General features: G+C 44.8%; 1 protein-coding gene across 1 annotated transcript in view; it reads left to right on the forward strand.

The window, feature by feature from the left end:
• Positions 1 to 16,800, forward strand: part of LOC139374424 (solute carrier family 45 member 3-like) — a 68,465-nt gene that overhangs the window by 44,579 nt on the left and 7,086 nt on the right. Inside the window, exons 2-3 of the mRNA XM_071115475.1 lie at positions 2,114 to 2,462; positions 10,084 to 10,890. Of these exons, the coding sequence (XP_070971576.1) occupies positions 2,315 to 2,462; positions 10,084 to 10,890 (955 nt within the window). The 5' untranslated portion in view covers positions 2,114 to 2,314. The remainder of the gene's footprint in view (positions 1 to 2,113; positions 2,463 to 10,083; positions 10,891 to 16,800) is intronic.

A 16,800-nucleotide genomic window follows, 5' to 3' on the forward strand; every position in this document is an offset into this window, starting at 1 on the left:
ATTAGAGTCAATTGGAGGTGTACCCGTGGATGTATTTCAAGGCCTACCTTCAAACTCAGTACCTCTTTACTTGACATCATGGGAAAATCAAAAGACATCAGCCAAGACCTCAGAAAGAAAATTGTAGACCTCCACAAGTCTGGTTCATCCTTGGGAGCAATTTCAAAACACCTGAAGGTACCACATTCATCTATATAAACAATAGTACGCAAGTATCAACACCATGGGACCACGCAGCCGTCATACCGCTCGGGAAGGAGACGCGTTCTGTCTCCTAGAGATGAACATACTTTGGTGCGAAAAGTGCAAATCAATCCCAGAACAACAGCAAAGGACCTTGTGAAGATGCTGGAGGAAAAGTACCTGGATCCACAGTAAAACGAGTCCTATACTGTATCGACATAACCTGAAAGGGCGCTCAGCAAGGAAGAAGCCACTGCTCCAAATTCCGCCATAAATAAGCCAGACTACGGTTTGCAACTGCACATGGGGACAAAGATCGTACTTTTTGGAGAAATGTCCTCTGGTCCGATGAAACAAAAATTGAACTGTTTGGCCATAATGACCATTGTTATGTTTGAAGGAAAAAGGGGGAGGCTTGCAAGCTGAAGAACAGCATCCCAACCATTAAGCACGGGGGTGGCAGCATCATGTTGTGGGGGTGCTTTGCTGCAGGAGGGACAGGTGCACTTCACAAAATAGATGGCATCATGAGGTAGGAAAATTATGTGGATATATTGAAGCAACATCTCAAGACATCAGTCAGGAAGTTAAAGCTTGGTTGCAAATGGGTCTTCTAAATGGACAATGATCCCAAGCATACTTCCAAAGTTGTAGCAAAATGGCTTAAGGACAACAAAGTCAAGGTATTGGAGTGGCCATCACAAAGCTCTGACCTCAATCCTATAGAAAATGTGTGGGTAGAACTGAAAAAGCGTGTGCGAGCAAGGAGGCCTACAAACCTGACTCAGTTACACCAGCTCTGTCAGGTGGAATGGGCCAAAATTCACCCAACTTATTGTGGGAAGCTTGTGGAAGGCTACCCGAAACGTTTGTCCCAAGTTAAACAATTTAAAGGCGATGCTAGCAAATACTAATTGAGTGTATGTAAACTTCTGAACCACTGGGAACGTGATGAAAGAAATCAAAGTTGAAATAAATCCTTCTTTCTATTATTATTCTGACATTTCACATTCTTAAAATAAAGTGGTGATCCTAACTAACCTAAGGCAGGTAATTTTTAAATTATGGATTAAATGTCATGAATTGTGAAAAAGTTTAAATGTTTTTGGCTAAGGTGTATGTAAACTTTCAGAAGCTGAACTGTTGAGTTGGTGTATTAATCCTTTTGTGGCTAGTTGTGGCTGTCTAAAGGTATCAGCATGCTTCAGTTCGGCTGGCAGCTAGCTAAAGTCAGCTGGCAGCTAGCTAAAGTCAGCTTGGCGAACCAAACGAGTGTGCTCGCATACTCCCTTACAAGATCTTCACTTGAAAAACAAGAAAAAAGTGACAATAGTACTGTTTGTCCTATTCGAGACGACGTAGCCAGTATATACGTCCTCAAAATAGTCCGTATTAATCTAAGGAATCTGTCATTAATATTTTAAAAAATGCAGAGGAGATCTTAGTCGCGCAATTTTACATCTAAGATCTTTTTTCAGTATTTCTCAATTAAGAAATTTGCTTGAAAACGAGTCGTTGACAACAAAGACTTTATTGAAGAATCCTTATAGTTGACCAATTATGGACAAGGGGCGTAGACTTCGACTCCTGAACTTCGGCTGGCCTTGAGAAAAAATGTTGGGTGCCTGAATTGCCCCCAAAAAACTTACTGGAGTTCAAAACGAACAAAAACATCACAAAATATCGTCATTATGTATGCACAAGCTGTTTCGAGCTTAACAGTCCCTGTCACTGTCTCTACATGTTGGAATCCTCTTCCTTGTCTTGTGAGAAAGGCTGACCACCAGGTGCTTTAGCCTTAGAGGGACCTGTCTCGGCCCTTTTCTCTCCCAGCTTCCCTCCCTCCTCAGGCCGGTCTTAGCTATCAGCCTCCATGCGTTCCAACGTGAGTCAATCTGTTATTTTGTTTTTCTCAACACCTCTCTCCTAGGTTCTCTTCTTTCAGATCCAGAATGCTGAAGCCAGGATGGATCCTACAGGTCATCTGAGACGGTCCGCGTGTTCTCCCTGTTCTCCGTCTGCGACGGCCCCCTCATCCCCGAGCCTCGTCCCTCGGGGCCCCATCTGGCTCTCCGTCTTCCGGCAGCAGCCCCCAGTTGCGGAGTAGCAGTGGAAAGGCGACCCTGTAAATATGTCTGGATGGAGGTCTCAATGGCGTCTCGTCCTGCTTAACTCCCTGACCTGCGGCCTGGAGATTTGCGTGGCAGCTGGGATCACGTACGTTCCCCCCCTGTTGCTGGAGGCTGGGGTAGAGGAACAGTACATGACTATGGTACTAGGTAAGCCAGCTCTGGTTACTCCCCCCTTGTCCACTCTCTCTGACAGGACATTCAATAGACATGAAAGAGTCTTCATCTAAGGGGAAGATGAGAGCCCCCCTCCCCCGCCCCATTAGCTAAATATCACCCAACACACACACATGCATGCATGCACACACACACACACACACACACACAGAAACAGGCGTGTGCACGCGCCCATGCTCATACGCACGCACGTGCGAGAATAGGATTCATCCGTCTCTTCTGTTGTTCTCTAGCTGACCACTTGATGGATTGTTGGGTGTCAACTGTTTCCCATTATTTAATACATTAGACACTTCTCTCTTTTCCCAGTGTTTCTGCGTGCCTTTTTCATGTTTATGGTCGAAAATATGATTATACCCCATCGCATAATTATTATGTCCCTTTTTATTGCAGTTAAAGAAACTGTCTGCAGATTGCAGTGTCAATCTAATTTGAGACTCATTAATGTAGTCCCAGGAAATGTGTATGAAAGCCAAACTAATGGAAATGTATTCTGCAGGTTGATGAACAACTGTATAGCATATGTGAATGATTTATCAGTTGTTGGTGGCTCAGACTTGATATTCAAATTGATTATGTCCTCTGTAGGAAGGGTAAAGGATAGGAGACAAACCTCTTATTAAAGTGCGTGTGTGTGTGCTTGTCTGTTAGCGGGCCTGTGACTGTGTGTGACTGTGTCTGGGAGATAGGGTTGGGCAGGGTCACAGGTCTCTCGCTATTAGTCCGTTTCCCACTGGCCTTGTAGGCGTCAATGAGGCCGTTACCTTAATCAGAGGCCAAATCACCTGTTGCTTTGTTCAGGTCATAATCAGGTGCTAATTGAAATTGAAATAATTGCTTTTACTGGTTTGGGGTGTCAGAGGGCTTAGTGTGGAGGTACAGAGTCCCAGTGCTCTGGAGGGGTCCTGTCCTAATGGCAGTGGACAGGGCAGTGCCCCAACAGCCCGTTAGAAAATGTATCTACAACAGCTTGCTGTCTCCTGTGGCTGCTGGCCTGCTGGCACAGGACCACATTTCCAAAAACATACTCACTGTCTTGTCCTCCTGATGGAACAGGCTCATTTTTGATCCCCATAGTTGAGTTTCAAATGTGGTTCTGGACTGTGGCTGTGGGTTTGTTCTACACTAACAACAGCAGCCTACTCTTACCAATAGATACAAAGAGGGGTTTTTGTTGTTGTTAGACCTCATTGCCTGCAAACTGTGGCATGCTCTTATATTTGACCTAACATTAATGCTGAATTAGATGTTTAGGTTTAAAATAGACACCACACCACTGGCTCTATGTACAATTAAAGTCAGAAGTTTACATACACTTAGGTTGGAGTCATTAACACTCATTTTTCAATCACTCCACAAATTTATTGTGAACAAACTATAGTGTTGGCAAGTCGGATAAGACATCTACTAATTTTTCCAACAATTGTTTACAGACAGATTATTTCACCTATAATTCACTGTATCACAATTCCAGTGGGTGAGAAGTTTACATACACTAAGTTGACTGTGCCTTTAAACAGCTTGGAAAATTCCAGAAAATGATGTCATTGTTTAGAAGCTTCTGTTAGGCTAATTTACATCATTTGAGTCAATTGGAGATGTACCTGTGGATGTATTTCAAGGCCTACCTTCATACCCAGTGCCTCATTGCTTGACATCATGGGAAAATCAAAAGAAATCAGCCAGGACCTAAAAAAAAACAATTGTAGACCTCCACAAGTCTGGTTTATCCTTGGAAGCAATTTCCAAATGCCTGAAGGTACCACGTTCATCTGTATAAACAATAGTACGCAAGTATAAACACCATGGGACCACACAGCCATCATACCACTCAGGAAGGAGACACGTTCTGTCTCCTAGAGATTAACGTACTTTGGTACGAAAAGTGCAAATCAATCCCAGAACAACAGCAAAGAACCTTGTGAAGATGCTGGAGGAAACAGGTAGAACAGTATCTACAGTGGGGAGAACAAGTATTCGATACACTGCCGATTTAGCAGGTTTTCCTACTTACAAAGAATGTAGAGGTCTGTAATTTGTATCATAGGTACACTTTAACTGTAAGAGACGGAATCTAACAAAAATCCAGAAAATCACATTGTATGATTTTTAAGTAATTAATTTGCATGACTGGCTCTGTGTATATATAGCCACCGTGCTGCACCACTGGTTCTGTATATATAGCCACCGTGCTGCACCACTGGCTCTTGTATATATAGCCACCGTGCTGCACCACTGGCTCTATGTATATATAGCCACCGTGCTGCACCACTGGCTCTGTGTATATATAGCCACCGTGCTGCACCACTGGCTCTTTGTATATATAGCCACCGTGCTGCACCACTGGCTCTTTGTATATATAGCCACCGTGCTGCACCACTGGCTCTTTGTATATATAGCCACCGTGCTGCACCACTGGCTCTTTGTATATATAGCCACCGTGCTGCACCACTGGCTCTTTGTATATATAGCCACCGTGCTGCACCACTGGCTCTTTGTATATATAGCCACCGTGCTGCACCACTGGCTCTTTGTATATATAGCCACCGTGCTGCACCACTGGCTCTTTGTATATATAGCCACCGTGCTGCACCACTGGCTCTTGTATATATAGCCACCGTGCTGCACCACTGGCTCTATGTATATATAGCCACCGTGCTGCACCTCTGGCTCTTGTATATATAGCCACCGTGCTGCACCACTGGCTCTTGTATATATAGCCACCGTGCTGCACCACTGGCTCTTGTATATATAGCCACCGTGCTGCACCACTGGCTCTTTGTGTGCATATATAGCCACCGTGCTGCACCACTGGCTCTTTGTGTGTATATATAGCCACCGTGCTGCACCACTGGCTCTTTGTGTGTATATATAGACACCGTGCTGCACCACTGGCTCTTTGTGTGCATATATAGCCAGCGTGCTGCACCACTGGCTCTTTGTGTGTATATATAGACACCGTGCTGCACCACTGGCTCTTTGTGTGCATATATAGCCAGCGTGCTGCACCACTGGCTCTTTGTGTGTATATATAGACACCGTGCTGCACCACTGGCTCTGTGTATATATAGCCACCGTGCTGCACCACTGGCTCTGTGTATATATAGCCACCGTGCTGCACCACTGGCTCTGTGTATATATAGCCACCGTGCTGCACCACTGGCTCTGTGTATATATAGCCACCGTGCTGCACCACTGGCTCTGTGTATATATAGCCACCGTGCTGCACCACTGGCTCTGTGTATATATAGCCACCGTGCTGCACCACTGGCTCTGTATATATAGCCACCATGCTGCACCACTGGCTCTATGTATATATAGCCACCGTGCTGCACCACTGGCTCTGTGTAAATATCGCCACCGTGCTGCACCACTGGCTCTGTATATATAGCCACCGTGCTGCACCACTGGCTCTTTGTGTGTATATATAGCCACCGTGCTGCACCACTGGCTCTTTGTGTGCATATATAGCCAGCGTGCTGCACCACTGGCTCTTTGTGTGTATATATAGCCACCGTGCTGCACCACTGGCTCTGTGTATATATAGCCACCGTGCTGCACCACTGGCTCTGTGTATATATAGCCACCGTGCTGCACCACTGGCTCTGTGTATATATAGCCACCGTGCTGCACCACTAGCTCTGTGTATATATATCCACCGTGCTGCACCACTGGCTCTGTATATATAGCCACCGTGCTGCACCACTGGTTCTGTGTATATATAGCCACCGTGCTGCACCACTGGCTCTGTGTATATATAGCCACCGTGCTGCACCACTGGCTCTGTGTATATATAGCCACCGTGCTGCACCACTGGCTCTGTGTATATATAGCCACCGTGCTGCACCACTGGCTCTGTGTATATATAGCCACCGTGCTGCACCACTGGCTCTGTGTGTATATAGCCACCGTGCTGCACCACTGGCTCTGTGTATATATAGCCACCGTGCTGCACCACTGGCTCTGTGTATATATAGCCACCGTGCTGCACCACTGGCTCTGTATATATAGCCACCGTGCTGCACCACTGGCTCTGTGTATATATAGCCACCGTGCTACACCACTGGCTCTTTGTGTGCATATATAGCCAGCGTGCTGCACCACTGGCTCTGTGTATTTATAGCCACTGTGCTGCACCACTGGCTCTGTATATATAGCCACCGTGCTGCACCACTGGCTCTGTATATATAGCCACCGTGCTGCACCACTGGCTCTGTGTATATATAGCCACCGTGCTGCACCACTGGCTCTGTGTATATATAGCCACCGTGCTGCACCACTGGCTCTTTGTGTGCATATATAGCCAGTGTGCTGCACCACTGGCTCTGTGTATATATAGCCACCGTGCTGCACCACTGGCTCTGTGTATATATAGCCACCGTGCTGCACCACTGGCTCTGTGTGTATATAGCCACCGTGCTGCACCACTGGCTCTGTGTGTATATATAGCCACCGTGCTGCACCACTGGCTCTGTGTATTTATATCCACCGTGCTTCACCACTGGCTCTGTGTATATATATCCACCGTGCTGCACCACTGGCTCTGTATATATAGCCACCGTGCTGCACCACTGGCTCTGTGTATATATAGCCACCGTGCTGCACCACTGGCTCTTGTATATATAGCCACCGTGCTGCACCACTGGCTCTTGTATATATAGCCACCGTGCTGCACCACTGGATCTGTGTATATATAGCCACCGTGCTGCACCACTGGTTCTGTATATATAGCCACCGTGCTGCACCACTGGCTCTTGTATATATAGCCACCGTGCTGCACCACTGGCTCTGTGTATATATAGCCATCGTGCTGCACCACTGGCTCTGTGTATATATAGCCACCGTGCTGCACCACTGGCTCTGTGTATATATAGCCACCGTGCTGCACCACTGGATCTGTGTATATATAGCCACCGTGCTGCACCACTGGCTCTGTGTATATATAGCCACCATTCTGCAGTGGATTTTTTGTGTAGGCGATGTAAATAGTTGCATCATCCTGTTGCCAGCAAATGGCTTCTAGATGGTTTGCTGTAAAAGCATTTCTTCTCTCTGTCAGATTATCTTGTGACCAAACGGATTGAGATTGTCCCTCCAAAATGTGCATATGGCAATTACAACTCCAGTGGACGGATAATATGAGGTGTCTTAACGTACACTCCACTCTCCCTCTCTCTAAACAGCTGCACGCAAACAGGATATTTTTGTTTTATTTGTATCGTTCCCACACAACCCGTAAACCTGATCGGGGAATGGCACAAAACCTCCTTCACTTTCTGCTTTAGCTTCTTCTAATGGAACGGTCAAGTGTTAAGTGAATGGAGATGGAACTTGTGTCCTGGAGGCTTATGTCTGGTTTTCCTAGCAGTAATGTCAGATTCTCAGATGCAGTCCATCTACTTTATCTAATGACTACTTCTCTGGATTTATACTTCCCAGTTGCCTCCCTTTAATTCTTTAATCTACTATTTTACTCTGCTTTCTGTAGAGTGGCTCAGGGGCATGTCTTATGTTAGAAAATCACATTATAGTGTGTCCTGTATATGAGTGCAAAGCACATGGTGGTGTGTGTATACTGCTTATAAGTTAGAGAACACATGGTGGTGTGTTTATACTGCTTATAAGTTAGAGATCACATGGTGGTGTGTGTATACTGCTTATAAGTTAGAGATCACATGGTGGTGTGTTTATACTGCTTATAAGTTAGAGAACACATGGTGGTGTGTTTATACTGCTTATAAGTTAGAGATCACATGGTGGTGTGTGTATACTGCTTATAAGTTAGAGATCACATGGTGGTGTGTTTATACTGCTTAAAGTTAGAGATCACATGGTGGTGTGTTTATACTGCTTAAAGTTAGAGATCACATGGTGGTGTGTGTATACTGCTTATAAGTTAGAGATCAAATGGTGGTGTGTGTATACTGCTTATAAGTTAGAGATCACATGGTGGTGTGTGTATACTGCTTATAAGTTTGAGATCACATGGTGGTGTGTGTATACTGCTTATAAGTTAGAGATCACATGGTGGTGTGTTTATACTGCTTATAAGTTAGAGATCACATGGTGGTGTGTGTATACTGCTTATAAGTTAGAGATCACATGGTGGTGTGTGTATACTGCTTATAAGTTAGAGATCACATGGTGGTGTGTGTATACTGCTTATAAGTTAGAGATCACATGGTGGTGTGTGTATACTGCTTATAAGTTAGAGATCAAATGGTGGTGTGTGTATACTGCTTATAAGTTAGAGATCACATGGTGGTGTGTGTATACTGCTTATAAGTTAGAGATCACGTGGTGGTGGGTGGGTGGGTGGGTGGGTGTGTGTGTGTGTGTGGTACGTGTGGTGCGTGTGTACTGTATCAAGTTTAAAAGCACATTGCTGTGTGTGTATTCTATATGAGAAAGTACATTGTGGTGTGCATACATACTGGGATTGTATGTCAAATCATATTGATTGGTCACATACACTTATTTAGCAGATGTTATTGTGGGTGTAGCGAAATGCTTGTGGTGTGTGGTGAGGGAAAGAGAGCTCATATTTAGCAGAGTAGGACTGTGTGTGTGAGAGTTCAGACTGTACCATCAGGCTCTACACACTGGATTGTTATGATGGGCTTCCACAGCTGTGGCAGCCAGGCAGAAATGTGAGTGAGGGTCTGACTGCAGTGACCCATTCTGTATGTCTCTGTCTCTGGCCTTCCGTCCGCCTGTCTGTCCGTCCGTCAGTCTGTCTGTGGGGCTGCTCCACTGAGAGCCTGTCAACATGAACTAAACCCCAAACCAACCACATTTTTTTTTACCTCAGGAAATGTTTTCCTGGGAACCATTACACAACTTAATGCCAATAAAATAATATCTGGTTTCTTTCATTTCATTGTGTAACAGTTTCCAACAAAGTGTTGTTGTCACATATCCATCCAGGTAGAAAAATCCCAAACATAAAAGGTCATTGTCTGGGAATGGAATAATGGAATATTCATTATACTCTCCAGTCTCCACACATATTTAATCAGATTGACACTTGTGACGTCCCTCATGTGGATCTAGTTAATATGTTTTATTTTTTATTTTGATGGAAGTTTTCAAAAGAAGCATTTTGTGCGTGTTCCCACTGTGAAACCAGAAGCATACATCTGGCCATTGTGGGGAATGTGAGTCGAATGTGAGTCGTGTTGCTCCACAAGCAGCCTTTGTCATGAGGTGTTCCAATTAGCCCAAGCTAGCAGTGGGGAGCAGTGTGGAGCAGTGGGGAGGAGAGGGAGGTTGACGGTGAGTTAGCTCGGGGCACAGAACCATCTGTAGGCATCCTTCACAAGCACTCAAAGAGATGGATGTAGCAGTAAAGCGGCCAGTGGGGCCACAGAGCCTGCCTCCAAGCCCTGTCAGCACGGGGAAGGTTGTGAAATAGTAAGCTGGAAGATACCAGAAAACATCAGATGCAGCCAGGACATTTGTTGGATTGCACATTTCCCAGTTCACAGGTAAATATTGTGGTAAAACTCAAATCCAATAACTATTATGTTGGCTTTGACTTTGATACTGACAACCAATGAATCAACCTCACTACTTCCCTTATTTCTGTTCCCAGGTATCGGCCCAGTGTTAGGTCTCATCTTCATCCCTCTGATTGGCTCAGCCAGTGACCATTGCAACAGCAGCTACGGCCGCCGCCGGCCCTTCATCTGGCTGCTGTCCCTGGGAGTCCTCTTAGCCCTCCTCATCATCCCCCATGCCGACCTGCTGGCTGCCTACTTCTCCTGGGGCGGATGCGCCCTGCAGGTGGCCTTCCTCATCCTCGGTGTGGGCCTGCTCGACTTCTGTGGCCAGGTGTGCTTCACTCCGCTGGAGGCGCTCCTGTCTGACCTGTACCTCAATGAGGAGGACTGCAACCAGGCCTTTGCCATGTTCTCCTTTATGGTCAGCCTGGGAGGCTGTGTGGGCTACCTGCTGCCTGCGCTGGACTGGAGCCGGGGCCTGCTGTCAGTCTACCTGGGTGGCCAGGCAGAGTGCCTCTTCTTCATGCTCATCCTCATCTTCGTGACCAGCGTGCTGATCACCATGAGGGTGTCGGAGGAGCCGCCGTGCACCACGGCCCTGGAGCCTGGTCCTCTCTTGGAGGCAGGTCGCTGTGGTGTGCCGCGCTCCTGCTGCTACCTGCTCAAGTCGATTCCGCTACTGTGCCTGCTGAGGACGTGCTGGTCCATGACTCCAGCCATCTACCGCAGCTACTGCCACGTGCCCCGGGTGATGAGGCAGCTGTGCATGGCCCAGCTCTGCAGCTGGATGGCCGTCATGTCCTTCATGCTCTTTTACACAGACTTTATGGGGGAGGGGCTGTACGAAGGCATGCCCAGTGCCGCCCCCGGGACCGCCTCCAGGCAGCGCTACGAGGATGGTGAGTTGACTCTTTTTTTTTAGATATACTGTGTGACTCTATCACTAACTTTGGCAGGGCAAGCTTCAGAGTGCCTCTCAATCTCTCCTGTAGACACTATTTGATATTATCACATAAACACTTGGGCTCAGCAAGCTCTGCTTCATTGGGAGTATAGATCCTTGATATTTGATGGATTCACAATCAGAGAACCCAAAGTTCTCAAGTGGCCAATAGAGCAGTGGTGTAAAGTAACTAAGTAAACATTTTTGGAGTACTACTTAAGTCTTTTTTTGGGGTACCTGTATTTTACTATTTATGTTTCATAACTTAAAATTTTACTCCACTACATTCCTAAATAAAATATGTACTTTTTACTCCCATACATTTTCCCTAACACCAAAAAGTACTTGTTGCATTTCGAATGCTCAGGCAGGACAACAATATGGTCCAATTCACGCACCTAGCAATATAACACGTTGTCATCCCTACTGCCTCTTATCTGGCGGACTCAGTGTTTGTAAATTATGTCTGAGTCTTGGAGTGTGACCCTGGCTGTCCATAAAAAAAAAAATAATAACATTGTGCTGTCCGGTTTGCTTAATATAAGGGATTTGATGTATAGCATTTACTTTTACTTTTTACTTTTCCTCAAGTATAAAAATGTACTACTTTTTCCACCACTGTACTTAAGTACATTTCAATCCAGATACTGTATGTGCTGTTACAAAGAAGAAAAAAACATATATGCTATGAAGATTACACGTTTATAGTTGTAGCTACATCCATCGTAACAAGAAATAGTTGACAATGGTGGTCATTTCAGCTCGTATTTTCTTTCAATCGCTATGACTGATTGGTGGCACATTCCACAAGACAGTTTGCTCATAGTTGTGAGTTCTAGTCCCACGAGGCAGATATATAGTTTTCTTCAAATCCTTTATTTACAATAGTCATTCCGTTGCCACACACTTCTAATTCTAAAAAAGTGAAAGCGTACCTGTGAGAGGAGTCGCTCAATGCATTGTTAATGCATCCCTCTGTGGAAAGGGTTCTACCTGGAACCAAAAATGGTTCTTCAAAGGGTTCTCCTATGGCAGGGATCTGCAACAGGCAGCCGGTGGGCCAAAACCAGCCCGCAAGCCAATTTTTTATGACTAGAAAGATTACTAAAATCGAAGGAATTCAGCAAAAAGAAATCTGTTCCTAAGTAAACCCACAAATAAAAAAAATGAGATGTGATCTTGTCTCAATGTAATCAACGTGTTAAATTATTGTTCTTTTCAAATACAACCTTTTTTTGGGCTTAGATGTGGTCTGTGTACAAATTATAATATTTATTTTCCATTCACGCCAACAAAAATCGTCCAGCAGCTGAATCTAGTTGCCTAATAGCTGAAAAACTCTTTTAGGTTCTTGATAGCACCATTTTCTCTAAGCGTGTAGAAGATTGCATAGCTTTATTGGATGGGAAGGGGAAGGTCACTGTAAAAGGAGAAGAGCACTGTCAGTGTCTTTGACCTTCAAACTGCATTAAATCTGACTGGCGGATCACACAGCAGTCTTGGTTGGGGGTGACCTGTGTGAGACAGGCATAGTATCCCAGACTCCCAGCAGAGAGAGGTGAGAGACAAAGAGAGACAGACCCAGTGCGAAAGAGACAAAGTGAGAGAGAAACCGAGAGTGAGCGCCCTCCAGGTCTCTTCTCTGTGTGTAGTGGAGCTCTGCAATGCTTCCTGCTTCTACCTCCCTCTCTCTCTGCAGGACCAGGAGGAATGTCACACTCACAGTGCATTAATGTCATAATCAGTGCACAAAGAGCATGTTCATTCAAGTACAGGACAGGCCAAGCACAAAAGTCTGAAGCCTGACATCATATTTATTGAAGTTATAACAAAGCATGTATTATTAAATCAAATCAAACTTTATTTGTCACATGCGCCGAATACAACAAGTGTAAACCTTACCGTGAAATGCTTACTTACAAGCCCTTAACCAAGAAGAAGAATTAAGAAAATATTTAAAGTAAAAAATAATGAAAAGTAAAACAATAAAATAAAAATAACGAGGCTATATACAGGGGGTACCGGTGTTTGGCCACACAGTCGTGGGTGAACAGGGAGTACAGGAGGGGACTAAGTACACTCCCCTGAGAGAGATCAGCATGGCAGACGTGTTGTTGCCTACCCTTACCACCTTGGGACGGCCGTCAGCAAGTCCAGGATCCAGTTGTAGAGGGAAGTACAGTGCCTTGCGAAAGTATTCGGCCCCCTTGAACTTTGCGACCTTTTGCCACATTTCAGGCTTCAAACATAAAGATATAAAACTGTATTTTTTTGTGAAGAATCAACAACAAGTGGGACACAATCATGAAGTGGAACGACATTTATTGGATATTTCAAACTTTTTTAACAAATCAAAAACTGAAAAATTGGGCGTGCAAAATTATTCAGCCCCTTTACTTTCAGTGCAGCAAACTCTCTCCAGAAGTTCAGTGAAGATCTCTGAATGATCCAATGTTGACCTAAATGACTAATGATGATAAATACAATCCACCTGTGTGTAATCAAGTCTCCGTATAAATGCACCTGCACTGTGATAGTCTCAGCGGTCCGTTAAAAGCGCAGATAGCATCATGAAGAACAAGGAACACACCAGGCAGGTCCGAGATACTGTTGTGAAGAAGTTTAAAGCCGGATTTGGATACAAAAAGATTTCCCAAGCTTTAAACATCCCAAGGAGCACTGTGCAAGCGATAATATTGAAATGGAAGGAGTATCAGACCACTGCAAATCTACCAAGACCTGGCCGTCCCTCTAAACTTTCAGCTCATACAAGGAGAAGACTGATCAGAGATGCAGCCAAGAGGCCCATGATCACTCTGGATGAACTGCAGAGATCTACAGCTGAGGTGGGAGACTCTGTCCATAGGACAACAATCAGTCGTATATTGCACAAATCTGGCCTTTATGGAAGAGTGGCAAGAAGAAAGCCATTTCTTAAAGATATCCATAAAAAGTGTTGTTTAAAGTTTGCCACAAGCCACCTGGGAGACACACCAAACATGTGGAAGAAGGTGCTCTGGTCAGATGAAACCAAAATTGAACTTTTTGTCAACAATGCAAAACGTTATGTTTGGCGTAAAAGCAACACAGCTGAACACACCATCCCCACTGTCAAACATGGTGGTGGCAGCATCATGGTTTGGGCCTGCTTTTCTTCAGCAGGGACAGGGAAGATGGTTAAAATTGATGGGAAGATGGATGGAGCCAAATACAGGACCATTCTGGAAGAAAACCTGATGGAGTCTGCAAAAGACCTGAGACTGGGACGGAGATTTGTCTTCCAACAAGACAATGATCCAAAACATAAAGCAAAATCTACAATGGAATGGTTCAAAAATAAACATATCCAGGTGTTAGAATGGCCAAGTCAAAGTCCAGACCTGAATCCAATCGAGAATCTGTGGAAAGAACTGAAAACTGCTGTTCACAAATGCTCTCCATCCAACCTTACTGAGCTCGAGCTGTTTTGCAAGGAGGAATGGGAAAAAATGTCAGTCTCTCGATGTGCAAAACTGATAAAGACATACCCCAAGCGACTTACAGCTGTAATCGCAGCAAAAGGTGGCGCTACAAAGTATTAACTTAAGGGGGCTGAATAATTTTGCACGCCCAATTTTTCAGTTTTTGATTTGTTAAAAAAGTTTGAAATATCCCATAAATGTCGTTCCACTTCATGATTGTGTCCCACTTGTTGTTGATTCTTCACAAAAATACAGTTTTATATCTTTATGTTTGAAGCCTGAAATGTGGCAAAAGGTCGCAAAGTTCAAGGGGGCCGAATACTTTCGCAAGGCACTGTATTTAGTCCCAGGGTCCTTAGCTTAGTGATGAGCTTCGTGGCCACTATGGTGTTGAACTCTGAGCTGTAGTCAATGAACAGCATTCTCACATAGGTGTTCCTTTTGTCCAGGTGGGAAAGGGCAGTGTGGAGTGCGATTGAAATTACACCCCATAATTGAGATTATCTTGTGTTAACCTTTTTTTTTACCGCAATGTGACTTTTCCTCCGTGAAGGTCTGATTGTATACCCTGAACTTCCAATGCTGGTTAAAGCTAATCTCATGCAGTGTTTGTAATGTGGGCTTAGTCCTTTGCTTTAAAACAGCTAGTCCATCCACATCCTTTTCCCATGTGATATTAGCTGCCATGTTGCTGAACTTGTGACCTATGCACTTACAGCCTACTGTAATATCAGTCCGCTTTAAATACTACTCTGTCGGGTGTTTGAACACTAAATTTCTCTTCAATGGGTGAGACCCTGAGCAGGCGCTGGTGGGACCCAGACCTGGGTTCAAATACTTAAATAAAATAAATAACATAAAAATAAACTAACCCTATTTCACCTTTATTTAACCAGGTAGGCTAGTTGAGAAAAAGTTAGCATTTACAACAGCGACCTGGCCAAGATAAAGCAAAGCAGGGCGACACAAACAACAACAGAGTTACACATGGAATAAACAAACTTACAGTCAATAACACAATAGAAAAAAAGTATATATACAGACAATAAATAGGCCATAGTGGCGAAATAATTACAATTTAACATTAACACTGGAGTGATAGATGTGCAGAAGATGAAGATAGTTGAATTCTTTGGAGCATTTGCAATATCCCACCTGGAGTGCCAGACGGACAGGGTTTTCAGTTTTGGGACTATTCTATTAGTCCATTAAGCCAGGCAAGTTCAATCAAGCACATATTAAGTATTTGAAAAGATATCAAATTGTTTTTTAACCCAGATCTGGTGGAACTTGAGCAAGAGCTACCACCTCAGCAAACATGTCAATTTGGTCTGTGATGGTTTCCGATACAGTCCAGTCAAACTGTTTGCTGACTCAACTGTTTGCTGGTCTTTAAATTCCTCACTGAGCAGATATCTTCTGTGTGTTGATGGCATATGCAAACAGAATTACAAAACACATAAAGAACCATTAATGCAGCTATAGGTTCATCTGTGGTAAAGTGTGTTGTATATTTAGACGGGTTGAAAGTATGACGTGAAATGGAAAAAACACACTTAAAACACAGATCATAACCCGGATCCTACAGGGGTAGTTTTGAATACTTAGTGTCCGGATGAGGCTACTGGTTGTATTTTACATTTGCAACCACTGCAGGTTGTGGTGTATTAGTATTGTGTTTGACCTTGGGTTGTTCCTGTTCGTGTATTGTCACACCCTGATCTGTTTCACCTGTCTTTGTGATTGTCTCCACTCCCCTCCAGGTGTCACCCATCATCCCCATTATCCCCTGTGTATGTATACCTGTGTTCTCTGTTTGTCTGTTGCCAGTTCGTCTTGTTTGTTCAAGTCAAACAGCGTTTTGTGTCTCAGCTCCTGCTTTTTCCAGTCTCTCTTTTCTCGCACTCCTGGTTTTGACCCTTGCCTGTCCTGACTCTGAGCCCACCTGCTTGACCACTCTGCCTTCCCCTGGCCCTGAGCCTACCTTTGCCCCGCTCTGGATTACCGACCTCTGCCTTACCCTGACCCTGAGCCTAACTGCCGCCCGGTACCGTTGCCCCACCTCTGGTTTACAGACCCCTGCCTGCCTTGACCTGTCTATTGCCTGCCCCTGTTGGAATATTAAACTATTGTTTATTTGATGTGGTCTGCATCTGGGTCTTACCTTCATACCTGATATGTATGCATGAGGCGATATGTACACCTGAGGCGATTAGCAATCTAATGGCTAGCTTACTAACTAGAATTAGAATAATGGGCCTCCCGGGTGGCGCAGTGGTCTAGGGCACTGCTAGCTGTGCCACCAGAGACCCTGGGTTCGCGCCCAGGCTCTGTTGCAGCCGGCCGCGACCGGGAGGTCCGTGGGGTGACGCACAATTGGCCTAGCGTCGTCCGGGTTAGGGAGG

This window comes from Oncorhynchus clarkii, chromosome 2 (genome assembly GCF_045791955.1).
Source record: "Oncorhynchus clarkii lewisi isolate Uvic-CL-2024 chromosome 2, UVic_Ocla_1.0, whole genome shotgun sequence".
Classification (NCBI taxonomy): Eukaryota; Metazoa; Chordata; class Actinopteri; order Salmoniformes; family Salmonidae; genus Oncorhynchus; species Oncorhynchus clarkii.